Below are 15,394 nucleotides of genomic sequence, written 5' to 3' on the forward strand. Positions count from 1 at the left end.
CAAAACCTTAGTCAATTAATATATTTATAATAAGCTTGTTATGAGATAGATACAGAGGAAACAGATTTCAATGATAACAAATAACCAAACTAAAATAGAAGACATGCTTAAGCTAATCTAAAGAGCCGGAATGATCTGGATCAGTTTGAATGTAACAACCGATAGATTGCTTATCATCTGGAGTTGCAACAGAAATCTAATTAGGAGATAAAGTTTGCTTATCATCTGAAGTTGCAACAGAAATCTGGTTAGGAGATAAAGTTTGGTTAACAACCCCTGTTAAACGAATGGTGGGTTTAGTCACCATGAGTTTAGCCTTCAAGTATTGAAACCGACTAGAGGAAAGGCCCTTGGTAAAAATATCTACAACTTGATCATAGGAAGAAATGAACTGTAGACATACATCTCGATTAGTAACCTTCTCCCTAATAAAATGATAATCAACCTCTATGTGTTTAGTCCTGGCATGAAACACAGGATTAGATGCAAATGACATTGCTCCTTGATTGTCACACCAGATGATTGGTGGTGATAATAGTGGTAAGCAAAGATCACATAAAAGCATTTGAAGCCAATATAACTTGGCCACCACCATAGCTAATGCGCGGTACTCTGCTTCGGTGCTAGAACGGGAAACAACTGCTTGTTTCTTGGCACACCAAGAAATTAGGCAAGGGCCAAGAAACACATCATATCCAGTTGTGGAACGCCTATCATTAGGATCACTGGCCCAATCCGAGTCGCAATAGGCTTGTAAATTAAGAGAACCACGAGAGAAGTAAAGACCATGATCAATAGTGCCTTTTAAGTAGCGTAAAATACGCTTAGCCGATTGCAAGTGACATGACATTGGAGAATGAAGATGCTGACAAAGTTGATTAACTGAGTATGCAATCTCTGGACGAGTAAGAGTGCAATATTGAAGAGCTCCAACAAGTTGTCTATACTCAGTTACATCATATAATGGTGTACTAGATTGTGAGGAAAGCTTGTCCCCCACAACACATGGAGCTGGATAAGGCTTAGCACCAATCATGCGTGCACGATGAAGAATATCAATAATATACTTGCTTTGTCTCAAATGAAGGCCATGTTCATCTCGAGTAGCTTCAATGCCAAGAAAGTAATTGAGCATGCCAAGATCCTTTAGTGCAAATTCCTGGCCTAGACGACCAATGAGGGATGAAATGGCAATAGGGTCTGATCCAGTAATGAGTAAGTCATCCACATAAATAAGAATAAAAATGTGAAGACCATCTCTGTGAAAAGTAAAGAGTCAAGTGTCTACTTTGGACCCTTCAAAACCAAGATCAAGTAAGCTGGTTGAAAGATGAAGGAACCAAGCCCTAGGTGCTTGTTTTAGGCCATATAAAGCTTTCTTAAGGTGGCAAACATAATTCGGATATAATGGATCAACGAAGCCTTGCGGCTGCTCGATATAAACCTCCTCGTGTAGCGTCCCATAGAGGAAAGCATTAGAGACATCAAGTTGTTTAATAGTCCAGCCAAAGAAAATTGCTATAGCAAGCACCACCCGAATAGTAGCCAGTTTGATTACCGGACTAAATGTCTCCAAAAAATCTAATTCACTCACTTGCTCATACCCTTTTGCTACAAGTCTTGTTGTAAAGCGATCAATACTGCCATTTGACTTTTCTTTGATCTTAAATACCCAACGAGTCTTGATAACATTATGATCAATAGGTCGAGGAACCAAAATCCATGTCTTGTTGGCAATAAGGGTATTATATTCAGCATCCATAGCATCCTGCCAATCTCTTGAGACACAAGCCTGTGAGTAAAATTTTGGTTCTTTAATGTTTAAAACAGCAGTAAGGGCTTGGAGAAGATGCTTTATAGTGTAAAACATTTGAAAATCTAGGAAAGCTTTGGGACGAAGTGTTCCGGTTTGAGACCTAGTTGTCATACGAGCGAGAGGTTGAGATGGAGATGATTCTGATGTGGAAGGAATAGATAGATCTAGAATTTCAACAATGGTAGTGGAAATGGGAGTTTCATTAGTATGATGCCAGGGTTGAGGAGTTATTTGTGGTATTTGAGCACGAGTGTGATTTTGGGAGAGTGAGGTTTGTTCAGACTGTATTGTATGATCAATATGATGCTCTAAAATCTCATGGGGTAGTGAAAATGTAGGAGGAGTTGTATCAAGAGACATACCTGATGAGGACACATCCTTACTGAGGGAGGGAGTTTGAGAGAGCCACATCCGAGTTGGGAACAAGTTTTCATCAAAAATGACATGTCGTGATAAGTAAGTTTTGCAGGAGACAGGATCAAAATATTTATATCCATGATGATTAGGAGAATAACCAAGAAAAAAGCACTGCTTGCTCCTAAAGGCAAGTTTGTCATTTGCATAAGGCCTCAATAGTGGATAGCACGCACATCCAAATGTTCTTAAAAATTGGTAATATGGATGTTTGTGAAACAACTTGCTGAAAAGAGACTCATCATCTAGGAGATGGGTGGTGGTTCGATTAATCAAATATATGGCAGTCATAAAAGCATCTACCCAATAGGATTTAGGAAGAGAAGATTGTGCCAATAGTGATAAGCCAACTTCCATAACACGACGATGCTTTCTCTCGGCTAATCCATTTTGTTGAGACGTGTATGGGCATGAGCCTATGGTGAATACCATTGGAACGCAAGAAATTTTGAAACTGACTTGATGTAAATTCACCTCCATTATCATACTGAAATTTCTTGATTTTGCAAGACAACATAGTCTCAACAAGAGTCTTAAATTGAATAAAGCAAATATAAACATCAGATTTATTGGCAATAGGGTACAACCATGTGAATCTAGAGAAGTCATCGATAAACAAAACATAGTATTGATAACCACTATTGGATATCACAGGGGAGACCTAGATATCAGAATGTATGAGTTCTAGAGGAGAAGAAGACACATGCTGAGACTCACCAAACGGCAGTTGTTTGGCTTTTCCTAATTGACATGAATGACATATTTGTTTAAAGCTAATAGAACCATCAACTGGCAATTGGAACTGTTTGACCATATTGGAGGTAATTTGAGATGAAGGATGCCCAAAACGCGCATGCCACACATCTATGGAAGTTCGGACACCTAACAAAGCAATACTAGATCGACATTTATTTATTGTCTTCTTGTTCACTTTGATTGGATATAACCCTCCTCCACTCCGTCCTGATAGTAAAGTGCGCCCCGTGAGTTTGTCCTTGATCACAAAATGAGTGTCAGATAAAAGAAAATAACATGAATTTTCAAGACAAAACTTGTTTATGGAGAGCAAGTTAGTTAGAGCTTTAGGACAATGTAAGACTTGGAAAAGATGTAACTTGGATTTCGGTGCATGAAGAATAAGAGAGCTAATGTTTTCAACATTAAGACCATTACCATTACCCACAGCTACTTTCTCTTCTCCATTATAGGGCTCAGAGTTGGTGAGATTGGTGATGTCAGGAGTAATATGTTGGTTTGCTCCACTATCTACAAAACAAGTAGTATCATCATAAAGAGCATTTGATCTAGCCATCATAGCTGCTAGTTGCTGAGGAGGATGTCTCCCTTGATAACTATAATCAAACTTGTGAAAACAGTCAAGAGCAACATAATTTTTCTTACCACAAATTTGGCAATAAGATGGATCTAAATTAGAAGCAGATGGAATAGGATGAGGAGGAGGTGTCCTATTATTATTGTTCTAATTGTTGTATTGAGATCGCTGCGGAGGAGCTAAGCTATGAGGAGATGAGTGTTGTTGCCAGTTCTTGCTGTTGTTGAAGTTGGTCTTCTTATTGGCCAATTGATGAGCCATCATAGCAAATGTTTGGTGCTCGGACTGGGTGGTGCGATGTTGAGTATCCAAAATAGACTCAAAAATAAGAAGTTCATATTGAAAATCTTCAAAACAAAACTTCTTGTCACGCATGGCAAAAGAGCAACTAGAGATAAATGGAGTATAGTTTGCTTGAAGGCCACCAAGAACATATGAAATAAGTTCCTCATCCGTGACTGGTTTCCCAATGGCAGATAGTTGATCAGCTAAATACTTAGCACTTTGAATAAATTCGATGCAACTCTTACTGCCTTGCTGTAAGCCTTGAAGTTGTCTCTGGAGTTGACTGATACGCGAAGGTGTCGGAGAAGCAAATCGATTGGCAAGAGCTTGCCAAACTTGCTGAGACGTATGAAGTCCATAAATAGTTGATAAAACTTTTTTATGAAAGGTAGAATTAAGCCAACTCAGGACAAATTGGTCCTTTTTTTGCCAGAGGCAAAAAGCAGGATTCATTTCAGTGGTCGACTTTCCTTCCGAAGTGGACAAAAATTCATCTGGGCACGGTTCTATGCCATCCACGAAACCCAGAAGATCATTGCTCCTCAAGATTGGCATAAACTAAAAAATCCAATTCAAATAGTCCGAGCCATCTAGTTTTACCGAAACTAATTGGACAATATTTGGTAAAATAAAGGAAGAGGCGGAAGCTAAAGAGGAAGACATTATAAGTTACGATCAGGCTTGAGCCAAAAAATGCTCTGATACCAAGAAAGAAAGATTGAAGAGAATTGGGTTTTGGCTAACGTGCCAAAACCTTAGTCAATTAATATATTTATAATAAACTTGTTATGAGATAGATACAGGGGAAACATATTTCACTAGTAACAAATAACCAAACTAAAACAGAAGATATGCTTAAGCTAATCTAAAGAGCCGGAATGATCTAGATCAGTTTGATGTAGGGGTGTAAACGAGCCGAGCCTGAGCGAGCCGGCTCTGGCTCAGGCTCGGCTCGAAATTACTTTCGAGCCTCATAATGTTGCTCAGGCTCGGCTCAGCTCAACTCGAGCTGAGCTCGAGCTGAGCCTAACCGAGCCCGAGCCGAGCTCGAGCAAAGCTCGGGCTTGATTAGAGGATGAGACAGTGGCGGCGTGGGCGGTGGCGACATGGACGACGGCTTGCCGAAGGAGTCGGAGACGGATGGAGGAGGAGGCGACGACGAGGAGATGGTGAATGAAGGAGGAGGAGGAAGCCGACGGAGTGGACGATGAGGAGGTCGACGAGGAGGAAGAGGAGGAGGAAGCCAACGGAGTGGACGAGGAGGAGGCTAACGGAGAGGAAGGCGTGGCGCCGTGGTGGTTGCTTGCCGTCGTTGCCGATGGAGGCCGACGGGGAGGGAGGAGGTGGCGGCGCGTGGGGTGAGGTTAGGAGTGGTGATCGGGTGGATGAGGGTGAGGGTGAGGGTGAGAGTGAAGGTGAAGGTGAGGGTGGGGTGGGTGAGGAAATTGAGGATGGGGAAGGTGACGTGATGGGCAAGGTGAAGTGATGGATGAGAGTGGGGTAGGTGAGGGTGATGGATGAGAGTGGGGTAGGTGAGGGTGGGGTAGGTGAGAGTGATGAATATTCAATGGGTTACGGGTGAGGATGGGTTAGTGAGGGACACGTGGCAATATTTCTTTATGCCACGTGTCCTTAGTTATAGGTAGTCAGGCTATCGAGCCTATCGAGCCGAGCCTGAGTGAGCCGACTCTAGCTCAGGCTCGGCTCGATATTAATTTCGAGCATATTATGATGGCTCGAGCTCGGCTCAGCTCTGACCGAGCCGAGCCGGACTCGAGCTTCACCCGAGCCGAGCCCGAGCCAAGCCCGAGCTGCTCGTCAAGCCTGACAGCCCTAGTTTGATGTAACAAACTGATAGATTGCTTATCATTTGGAGTTGCAATAGAAATCTGATTAGGAGATAAGGTTTGCTTATCATCTGGAGTTGCAACAGAACCCTGGTTAGGAGATAAGGTTTGGTTAACAACTTCTCTCCTCTTCCATTAGTTGTTTTATATTTATCAATACTATTCAGTTAATATTTTATATTTAGCAAAAATATTATTTCAATCATTCTCTCACTTTCTCTTCTCTTCGTATCTATTCATTATAAAGAGTATATTAATTATCTTTTTAAGATATTTCTTAAATGTATTATTATTTTCATGTCACATAAGGTGTGATCATAAGAGCATTAAACCCGATTTATACTACCATATTTTGTTAAACCGATTTAAACTATCTTAATAAAGAAATAAAAGTAGCTAACTGTAAGAATGTATAGACACATTGAATAATGGTTACAATATAAAATTGCTTACTAGTAATTGCATATTTTATATTAATGCTTGTACTTAATATTTCTATACAAAAAGAGATCACTAATTATTTGATCTCTCTCTCTGGGGAAAAAAAAATCAAGAACAGCCAGGTGATGAGATTGTCAGCTCTAAATTTATGTGGCCCTTCTCAACACTGTCACTGCAACCAGTGGGATCACCAAAGCCTTTCTTTCTGGACATAGGAAACTCTTCACTTGCATCCAACTCAATGCTTGATCTTACTTCACTTGTTTCTTCTTCGCATGCCTTCTGCATCCCAGCTTTAAAGGATGACAGTGTCAGCTCACAGTGGTCAATTTTTCTTGGAGGCATTTGGACATTATGTCTGAGCTGAATTAACTGCACCAAGATTAATGGAGATTACTTGACAAGTACTTCTTTGCAATTTTAATTATAGCTTATAAAGTTATAAGTTTATAAGAAAACCTGCTGGTCTCTTGTCTTCAGGAATTCCCCCATTGGTGGACTGTAAAACAATTACAAAATTCATACAGTTGGAGCAAAGAGTTGTTCAGGAATTAAAAGAGGAAAGAAAATAACTAAAACTCAGTACCTGTTGAGCTGTGGGTCTCTGGAGTAACTTTTTGAAGCATAAATATAGAGATTGTCGCACTGTACTCGTAGTTCTTTGTCGATACCCCTTGTAGATATGGCATGGTTGCTTATAGTTCTGTACATCTGATAGGAAGAAACAAGTGAGATATTCTCATACTGACAAATTAATTAGAGTAATTGTAGAAAAATGGATACACTATGTAACTCTTAGATACAGACTACATGAGTTTTGCGCAATAACTTTAGGCCTATCATCAAAAGGAAAAAAAAAGGGAGAAAAGAAAACTTGTATAAGGTTATTGAGAAGCAAAACAGAAAATAAATAAATAAAAGGAAAAAGAACGTGACATTTTAATAGATGATCCCAGGATGAATTATCTCCAAGAAGGAAACTGAGAGCCCTCTATTTTAGTCCTATCATTTTTCCATAATACTTTTCTACTCTGATACATAGTAAAATTTTTCCTTTTTTGCTACCACAGAGAGAGAGAGAGAGAGAGAGAGAGAGCAGAAACTTTACCTGAAGATGGCTTTTAATATGAGATACATTAATCCCCTTCACACCCATCAATTGCAAAATTCGCATCGGTGTTGCTTCTGCACTAACAAGGATGCAATGTTAATGAGAATAGAAATATGGGCCAAGGAATTCTATCTAGAACAAACACACAATGCAGTGATAACTTTTAATGTTTTCCTAATTCCTGTTATTTGTATTGTACAGATGAACTACTGCAGTAACAGCTCTAGAGATGACAAACGTTGTTGTGTTGTACTGATGATGATAGCGCTTTCGCTCAGCAGTAGTCTGATAAAATCATAAAACACGTTGTATTGATTTCCTACAATGGATATGATGAGAAATATCTGGACATACTGGCATAGAGATATAGGTTAAATATCTGAATTACCATTATTTTCCAAAGAAGAACAAGAATTGCCATTAAAATTTGGTCATCTGTCCTTCTCAGAATATTTGGTTATCAATCTATCATTCTATTCTGACGAGAATCAATAGTTTATTTTGTGATCTAACTTCCAAAGGCTGGCAAACATGAGTGGTTGCTGAATTAAGAGACTTTCTACAGTTTTCTAGTGCCATTAATGGTCACGATAACTCTTCTTTTGAGAACTAAACCTAAATGAACATATAGCTTAAAATTTTTTGGAAGAGCTTATGCTGTCTTTGTAAAAAAAATAAAAATAAATGTTGGCAATAAAAGGAAGCTACGTTTTACTAGGATGCCTTTCAATCATATGCTTCATCCTATCGAAAGCAATTCAGAAGATGGAAACATATTGTTTATTTTTTTACCCCACTGAACTTTAGTATGAGAAATCAAATTTCCTGCATGTTCATTTGCTAAACCAGCTTTGAATATTGCATCCAACTACAACTGTACAAGTGCTATCAAACTGAGAGAGAGAGAGAGACAAAGATAGAGAGTTGATAGTATCAAACAATTTCAATCATAAAAATTTGGAGTGTAACATACTGTTCTGTCCTCCAAGGCAGTCGACAGCTTCAACGAAGCAGTGGTGGAGATCTTCAGTCCATCGGATGCGAGGGACTTCGGATCTGTTGTACTGCCTCACTCCTCTCCTCTCTAAGCGTCTCATCTTTCTCCTTCCAAGGGTGAATGATAGGAAAATTTGCTGATCTCAGGTTTATAATGTGCTTGCTGCCAACCATGCAATATGCATCCACACTATCCTTTATCTGGTGACTACTGTACAAAGGTGTGGCTTTTCATTTCCTGACTATTTCCAGTCAAATATTCTCATCGCTCTCAAAATGGTTGAGCATAGCATAGTTTGTCCAACACAATGTTGGAGGTGCATTTTCTACAGCTGAGGTCATGGAGCTCTCCTATCATTTGGGTCACGTTGCAATTAGTGAATCAATTTAAGTAAAGATTATTTTTAGATTAAAATCTACAGCCCCATTAAATGTAATTAACCACAATCAGTCAGTTTTAGTAGTTAGCCCTTAATGTGTACACAGTATGGATTGTAACTGTAGATACAAATGAAAGATTCAATAGAAATACTAGTTAGCAAGCTTACTTAATATATGAGGAGGACAGTCAGTTGCCGTAATTGAATAATTTCGTGGACGTTGGATACTTTGAGATTGATGATATCTATCATGCATGCGTGTTTTAGGCTTACCTGAAGCTTTGTGGCTGATATGGGTACGTTGTGGAGTACAATCTTGACGTCAAGGCAGTAGTTTTCAGCTCACCTATCCAAAACAAAAACGATGACATCAAAAAAAGTGAAAGAAAAGGCTTCATATAGCAAAGCAATGCCTTCCAAGTCAAGATATGAGACTTTTCCAGATGCAAAAAAGGCTTCATTTCTCCTTTCCTTGCCGTCATTGACATGTCAATAAGACGGTTCCTACCCTAATTAATGCAGACTTTTTCAAAATTTCCATGCCGCGTTGCAAATTGAATCTTCTCTCTCCCTCTCTCTCTGTCTCCCTCAAGAAATAACTAGAGAAACAAAAAAATAAGAAGAGAACAAAAGAATGGCAGCTCAAGGATCTAATCCCATTAATTGGAACATGGCTGCTTTCAAATGTTGTGTGCCCATATAGAGGCAAATTTGACTTATCCAATTGTCAATTCTTCATCAATCATTATCGATTGCCGCAAAATTCATCGTATAGTTGGTCAAGAAGAAAAATGGGCCAAAACAAATAATGTGGGCATTGTGGGGGAATACCAGTCTCCTCATCTATACAAGATTACAAGTCAAAATGAACGTGGCTTTTATAGTGAGGTTGAAGAAAGTTCGAAGGAATGAATAACGTTAAGATAGCCTTAAAGTAACTCAAGAGATACACCCCCTCGAAATGTGGAATGACCCGGATTTCAATTTTCAACCGAGAGGTGTTTGGTATCATTTATAATTTTAGTCACCGACAACATTCTAAGAATACTCTGTTAATCCTATTGTGAAAAATTCTCAAAGAGGCCTTTATGCAAACATATGATAGGCATTCCCAACAGTGTGCTGCTACAATAGTCGATTTGATATAAAGTTTGATTCAGTTAAATAACTACAAAAAAACTACAGATGACAAGACTATTCATAATTTGACATACTAATTAACTATAAAAGACTAACTTTAGAACACATGACCTTAAAAAGCTTCTTAGAACTGATAAGCTTCCAAATGTCAACAGAGAGAGGGGGGAGAAAGTAGCAAAGATGAATTCGAAAAGTAGTAGCTTTGCATGGAGGAGATGTTTTTACGAATATATATATATATATATATATATATAAAAGGGGTTCACAAATGATTGGTTAAGAGAGACTCATGATTTTTTAATTGATTTCATCACTCCAAACCAATCTTTTGGAAGGTTACTGTTTGCAAGATTATAATAAGATTCTAATTTTTGTTCACGTATATTTTATTTCATCAACATAGAATCCAATTCGAATAACCAAAAACTTCTTTTCTCTCATGAACTTTAATTTTCTGCCGGTATAACAAAAGAATTTGAATTCAAAATATTTTAGTCTGGATATAGAATTGATGCACAACGCTCGCCATTTAAAGAGAAGGATTTATAATGATCTCCTCTTAAAACTTGAATCTTGATGGGAGAGATAGAGGAATGGTATTTATTTAAATATTTAATTATACTTTGCCTCTTATACTTTGATCCTGTATTATTTTACCTTTGTATATAAAAACGTACAAATACCTCCTATACTTTTGAAATGCTATAACTAAATCTATCTATTATTATTCCATGAGTTAAAACTCACGTGAACAATAGATTACTTACATATAAACGAAATTACTCTTATATTAGTCAAAAGAATATATGTTTTAGATAACTTTGTCATCATCTCCTTCTTTAGATGAACTATAAAATGACTTCCACTTCCATTTCCTTCCCCAAGCCATTAGTTTTTTCATTCTTTTTTTTTACATGCTTGAAAAGAAGAGTAAATAAAGATGGGTGGCGTATAGAATATTCACTAAGCCCTTGAAAAATTCCAAATTTGGGGTGAGGGACCAAGATATCGATATATCTCTAGAAAAGTCTATACCTTATAAAAACAGAAATTTTACGTGGACAAACCTTACAAACTCTTGGATATGCTCGATCTCTTCTGATGTTTGGCGTTCTGTGTCTTCTCCGATGCTTGAGTGCCTCGACATTTTTGAGAGAAAAAAGTTCAAGAGATAGAAATGACAAATTAAAAGGAAGAAGAGGGGAAGAAGGTTTTTCTCTTTTCTCTCAAAACTGACAATCAAAGGATAATGTGGGCAATGTGATTGTGCGAGTCAAGAGTTGTCTAATCGGTAGGTGAGAGTAAATATGTAATTTAATTTTTTAAGCTAATAAATTATAATAATTCCGTCCAATTATAAAGGGATAGAAATGTAATTTTACGGCTTCAGTTAACTACTCTACGAGATTGTAGCATTTTAAAAGTATATGGAGGTATTTATACGCTTTTATAAGATATGAGAGGGCAAAGTGATACATGATCAAAAATATAAGGGGGCAAAGTGTAATTAAGTCTTATTTAAATTTAATAAATGCTACGGGTGAAATATAATTTCCCCTAATTTTATATATCGAGCTAGCATTAAACTCACCGGTCCGGTTTATTGCCGGTTCGAATTAAATCAGAGCGAGTTAACTTCACATCCCCCTAAATTAAACCGCTTCAGTATTTCCCTCTTCATACCGATTTAAATTTCAAACGAACCCTAACTCTCTCTCTCTCTCTTCCCCTCTTAATCCTGACTTCCAAACCCTTATTTTGGGGTTTCTTTAATTCAATTCCTCTCAGTTTCTCGGTTATGAAGCGATCCAAGTTTCGAGTAGTCAATAAGGTCTTAGGGTTTCTTGAATCCGTTCTGATGGGTTGCTTCTTTGCGTGCTTTCGGACAAAGGACGACGACCGGAGGAATAACCATTACTGCAACAATTTAGCATCTTGTGACGATCGGGTAGAAATAGATACTTTTCTTTTTATTATTATTTTTTTATGATTTTAGATGATTCGATTCCATTTCGATGTCTAATGCGAATGAAAACGGTGTTCCTGACAGCAGGATCCTTTGGTCTCAAAGAACCAGCTTGGCTCTTTGTTCTTGGGGGAAGAAGAAGGTCCGATCTTGGAGCCTTTTAGTTCAGATTTCTGCAGATATTTCCTGTACCATAGCTGAATGCAAATTGTTGTTTTTCTTGTTAGATCTTAGAGAGAATGGTTCTCCATGTGGGAAAATGCAGAAGCGGAATATCGCTGATAAGTATGATAATGATTACATTGACGAGGATCTCAAGCGTGAGGTTGGTCAACAAATTATTCCCTGGTGATAATTTCACTGAATAGTGGTTTATCTGCATTCTCTTTGCCATTTCGAATTGCTGGCCTGGGTATTAATTTACTTTTCAATGTTTGATAGGCTTAGAACTAAGGGTTGTACTGATTTAGATTGTTAGTTTTATTTTTCTTATGAAACTATATGCCTAAACTACTTTTTAATACGGATATGGCAATTTTTATGAGATTTTTCTCTATCATCATCATCATCATCATCATCACTGGGCATTGGCTTATTGGGTTGCAGTGAGTTGATTGTGACATCATTGGTCTCAATCTGAGCATGGTCAGCTCTTTTGGTACTTACCAAGTTTCTTTCTGATGGAAGATAATGAATTCTTCTCATAGTCTCTTCATGTTTGAACATCATATGGATTGGAAAGTTCCAGTGCTCGGGTTCATGGTTTACTAGCCACAAGGAGTCACATCTTTTACAATTTGAGGTTTAAGTAGACTAACTCTACCTCAATTCTTCAAAAGAAATACTACAATCTTGCTCTTGGCATATTTTTCATAGATTTTTCTTGATGTTATTATGCTGGCTTGTTCTATGCTGATTTTTCTGGTCAATAATTAAATGCCATGCTTTACCCTCTGCCTACTTTTATATGTAACTTTTTCATGAAATTTGTATATATTTTAAATTTATAATCAGGCCAAGTACCTCAAGTCCTGCGGTGCAATATCAGAAACTCCTGCAGAAATTTGGAAAGCATCATTCAGAACAACTGTTCAAAGTACTAGTGAGGTTGTCTTGTTCCTGGAATCCCATTCACTCCTTCGGAGTGCATCCAGTAGAAAGCCTCATTCGGATCCACAATGTAATGAAGTATCTAATACTCCACCACATCTAGAAGAAACTTCAAAGTTTCAAGAAAAGACATCTGAAAGGTAGAGTTTCTTATGCTTTCTGATTTTGACAGTATTGAAGTATTATAAGTAATTCGGTAAATTTATAAATTTGAATTTACAAATTTTTCATGTATGCCAAATTTCATGGAACAGAGTGAACTTTGAAGGCAGTGAACAGGCAGCTGGAGTTGAGTCGCAAGTTCAACCTGTTAATTTTGACATGTCTCCATCTCAAAATGACACAAGAATTCGAGCCCTTAATTCCAATGATTCGCCTTATCCAACTCCTTTAGTTTTGACAGATGAAATGCAGACTCCTGGAACAATTTATCCAGTGCACCTGGAGAATCCTAGAAGCGAGAAGCGTGCTAAGATCAGAACTCAGTATGCTTATCCTGTTTTGAAACATATTGAGAACTTATCACAAAGGAAGACAATAGGAGGAAACTCATCCTCACCGGGTCAATTGCAATGTTCAAGACCAGATTGCCAAGGGAAACTACAGCAGATTGCACTCCATCTAGTAGCTAAAGATTCAGAATTATCTGAAATTCTAACTTCCTCATCTTCAAATAACAAAAAGAGGCAGCACCGAGGGAAGATCTGTACAGAGGAATGTTTCCAAGTCATGAGTCAACAAAGTGTTCCAGAGGATATGGAAAACAGAGAGCCAGATACTCCAAAGATTGTTATCTCAAGCTTATCCCATTGCTTGAGGCCTCCAACTCTGGAGGAGCATAAAGAGGATCTTAAAAATCTTATAGAAGAATCCTTGCATTGTAGTGAGAATTCTGACACAAATAGACATATAATTGGGATTTTTCCTGCAAACTGGAATAATGATGAACCTGCTCATAAATTTCCCAAATGGTGGGACGGTAATGGAATTCCAAACTCAACAACCAAGTACAAGGAGGTCTAAATTAATATTCTTTGTCTTCATTTTCCTTCATGGTTTGCATTGACTATTATAATATTGGATTTTCTTTTATCAGGATCAGAAGGTTAACTGGCATGCTACTCCTTTTGAAGAAAGGCTAGAGAAGGCTTTGTCAGATGATAAACTATTTCCTCGAAGGTCTAGTACCACTGCTCATTAATCTGCTGTTCTTTTTTTGTTTTCATTCTGCACACAAACTTTCTCACAATGTTTTTTCCTTCTTTAATTTGGTTTCGTTCCAATTTCAAGTGACCACGGGTTTTAAGTCATGAAAATATCCTCTTAAACTATGAGAGTTAGGCTGTTGTACCCTCATCAGACCCTGCATTTGCTGGGGCCTCGTGCACGCGACGCCCTTTCTTATGCTTTACATCTTTGGGTCAGGCAGTTGTTTGATTTATGTACCAAACTTGATTAACATATGTGATGATTCAGGAAACTTCTGAACAGAAGGTTGGTTGAGCTTGAGGAAGAAGGTAAATAAAGTTTTTATACAGGCGGGACACAAATTGAATTGCTAAGTGGAATACTTGCCAAAAGGGCTGCTAAGCTTTACAGAACTTATTCACAACTGTGTGCTATAATTTTGCATTGATATATTTCCATTTGAATTAGTCTTGATGGTTGTAAAATTTTAACAAATCTGCAGCTCCTTGTGGGATGTTGCTTTTGTTGTGCAAAGTAATCTTCAGTTCTGAATTAGTAAAGATCCTACATCTCTGGATATCCCTTGTATATTCTCTTTCATGTCTGAGGCTTTCTCTGTTAGAGAAAACTCCAACAATAAAGCAATTTTGTTATAAAAAGAAATGCTGAAAGTTGCATTGATTTACTAATCTGAAAAAAAAAAAGAATTTGTGAAGGCATGTTTGCTTATGATTTTCCTCTAGACAGTATTGTGCCTTTGAAACAGTCATTCTGTTTTTCACTTGGGATTGTTTAAACAAATGTTTGTTCCCCTTGTCTCAATTCTAGAAATAGGTATGGTCCATCATTCTCCCAGTTGAGAGCGAGATTCTGCAAGTAATACTGCAAAATCTTCAGAAACAATTTTATTAATGATGGGTAATGAACTGTAGTTTGTCAGATTTTTCCAACTAAAATAATCTGTTGTGCTCTTTCATATCTTACTGTGTATGTGATCTTGTGGGAAGTGTGTCCTCCATGCATCTTTATCATTTTTTTATATCATAAATATTAGAAAAGAAGATTTGAAGGGGAGACACTTTGGAGGAAAGTATTGATTCCTGTTTCCTCCGAAGACCAGCAACTTCTGAAATAATCAGTCCAAGAGGAAGGCCAAGTGTAAATTGAGAAACGACTAGTGAATAGGCAACAATTACCTTAACCTACAGATGATCAATTGTCTCATTCTATACCTTAACTCAACCTACAAATACCTTGCGCCACTCACTAAGTCGCTGAAAAACCTAACCTTATCGATTTCCTCTAAAACTGAAAGATTATACCCTACGGAATATTGACTTATAACTCTCTACTTGAAGGGCCTCAAC

The 15,394-nt window shown here is 37.7% G+C and overlaps 2 protein-coding genes across 4 annotated transcripts; one reads left to right on the top strand and one right to left on the bottom strand.

Moving 5' to 3' along the window:
• Positions 1-6,140: 6,140 nt before the first annotated feature.
• On the bottom strand, positions 6,141-9,937 carry LOC140794012 (myb family transcription factor PHL8-like). 2 transcript variants are annotated; one of them, XM_073145819.1, is made up of 7 exons: positions 9,875-9,937; positions 8,897-8,969; positions 8,221-8,594; positions 7,245-7,321; positions 6,723-6,847; positions 6,596-6,635; positions 6,141-6,508 (listed from the first exon to the last, which is right to left on the bottom strand). In XM_073145819.1, exons 3-7 carry the CDS (start codon positions 8,342-8,344, stop codon positions 6,245-6,247), a joined length of 630 nt encoding a protein of 209 aa, XP_073001920.1. In that variant the 5' UTR covers positions 8,345-8,594; positions 8,897-8,969; positions 9,875-9,937; the 3' UTR covers positions 6,141-6,244. The 2 variants fall into 2 exon arrangements, with proteins under 2 accessions (XP_073001920.1, XP_073001921.1); XM_073145820.1 differs by lacking the exons at positions 8,897-8,969; positions 9,875-9,937 and having other exon boundaries at positions 8,221-8,634.
• Positions 9,938-11,478: 1,541 nt separating this feature from the next.
• LOC140793921 (protein JASON-like) lies at positions 11,479-14,708 on the top strand. 2 transcript variants are annotated; one of them, XM_073145693.1, is made up of 7 exons: positions 11,479-11,711; positions 11,814-11,871; positions 11,957-12,054; positions 12,744-12,979; positions 13,094-13,856; positions 13,936-14,018; positions 14,316-14,708. In XM_073145693.1, exons 1-7 carry the CDS (start codon positions 11,562-11,564, stop codon positions 14,362-14,364), a joined length of 1,437 nt encoding a protein of 478 aa, XP_073001794.1. In that variant the 5' UTR covers positions 11,479-11,561; the 3' UTR covers positions 14,365-14,708. The 2 variants fall into 2 exon arrangements, with proteins under 2 accessions (XP_073001794.1, XP_073001795.1); XM_073145694.1 differs by having other exon boundaries at positions 11,817-11,871.
• The last annotated feature ends 686 nt before the right edge of the window (positions 14,709-15,394 follow it).

The sequence above is a fragment of the Typha latifolia genome, chromosome 8 (genome assembly GCF_019914945.1).
Source record: "Typha latifolia isolate L0001 chromosome 8, TyphaL0001v2, whole genome shotgun sequence".
In the NCBI taxonomy this organism is placed as follows: Eukaryota; Viridiplantae; Streptophyta; class Magnoliopsida; order Poales; family Typhaceae; genus Typha; species Typha latifolia.

Excerpts from the sequence above, each read along its gene's own strand:
- LOC140794012 (XM_073145819.1), bottom strand. The coding sequence starts at position 8,344 with ATGAGACGCTTAGAGAGGAGAGGAGTGAGGCAGTACAACAGATCCGAA. Across the intron at positions 7,322-8,220 it reads CTGCCTTGGAGGACAGAACA|AAGCAACACCGATGCGAATT; the intron begins GTATGTTACACT and ends TTGTTAGTGCAG. Across the intron at positions 6,509-6,595 it reads TGAAGACAAGAGACCAGCAG|TTAATTCAGCTCAGACATAA; the intron begins GTTTTCTTATAA and ends ATCTTGGTGCAG.
- LOC140793921 (XM_073145693.1), top strand. The coding sequence starts at position 11,562 with ATGAAGCGATCCAAGTTTCGAGTAGTCAATAAGGTCTTAGGGTTTCTT. Across the intron at positions 11,712-11,813 it reads TAGCATCTTGTGACGATCGG|CAGGATCCTTTGGTCTCAAA; the intron begins GTAGAAATAGAT and ends TGTTCCTGACAG. Across the intron at positions 12,980-13,093 it reads CAAGAAAAGACATCTGAAAG|AGTGAACTTTGAAGGCAGTG; the intron begins GTAGAGTTTCTT and ends TTCATGGAACAG.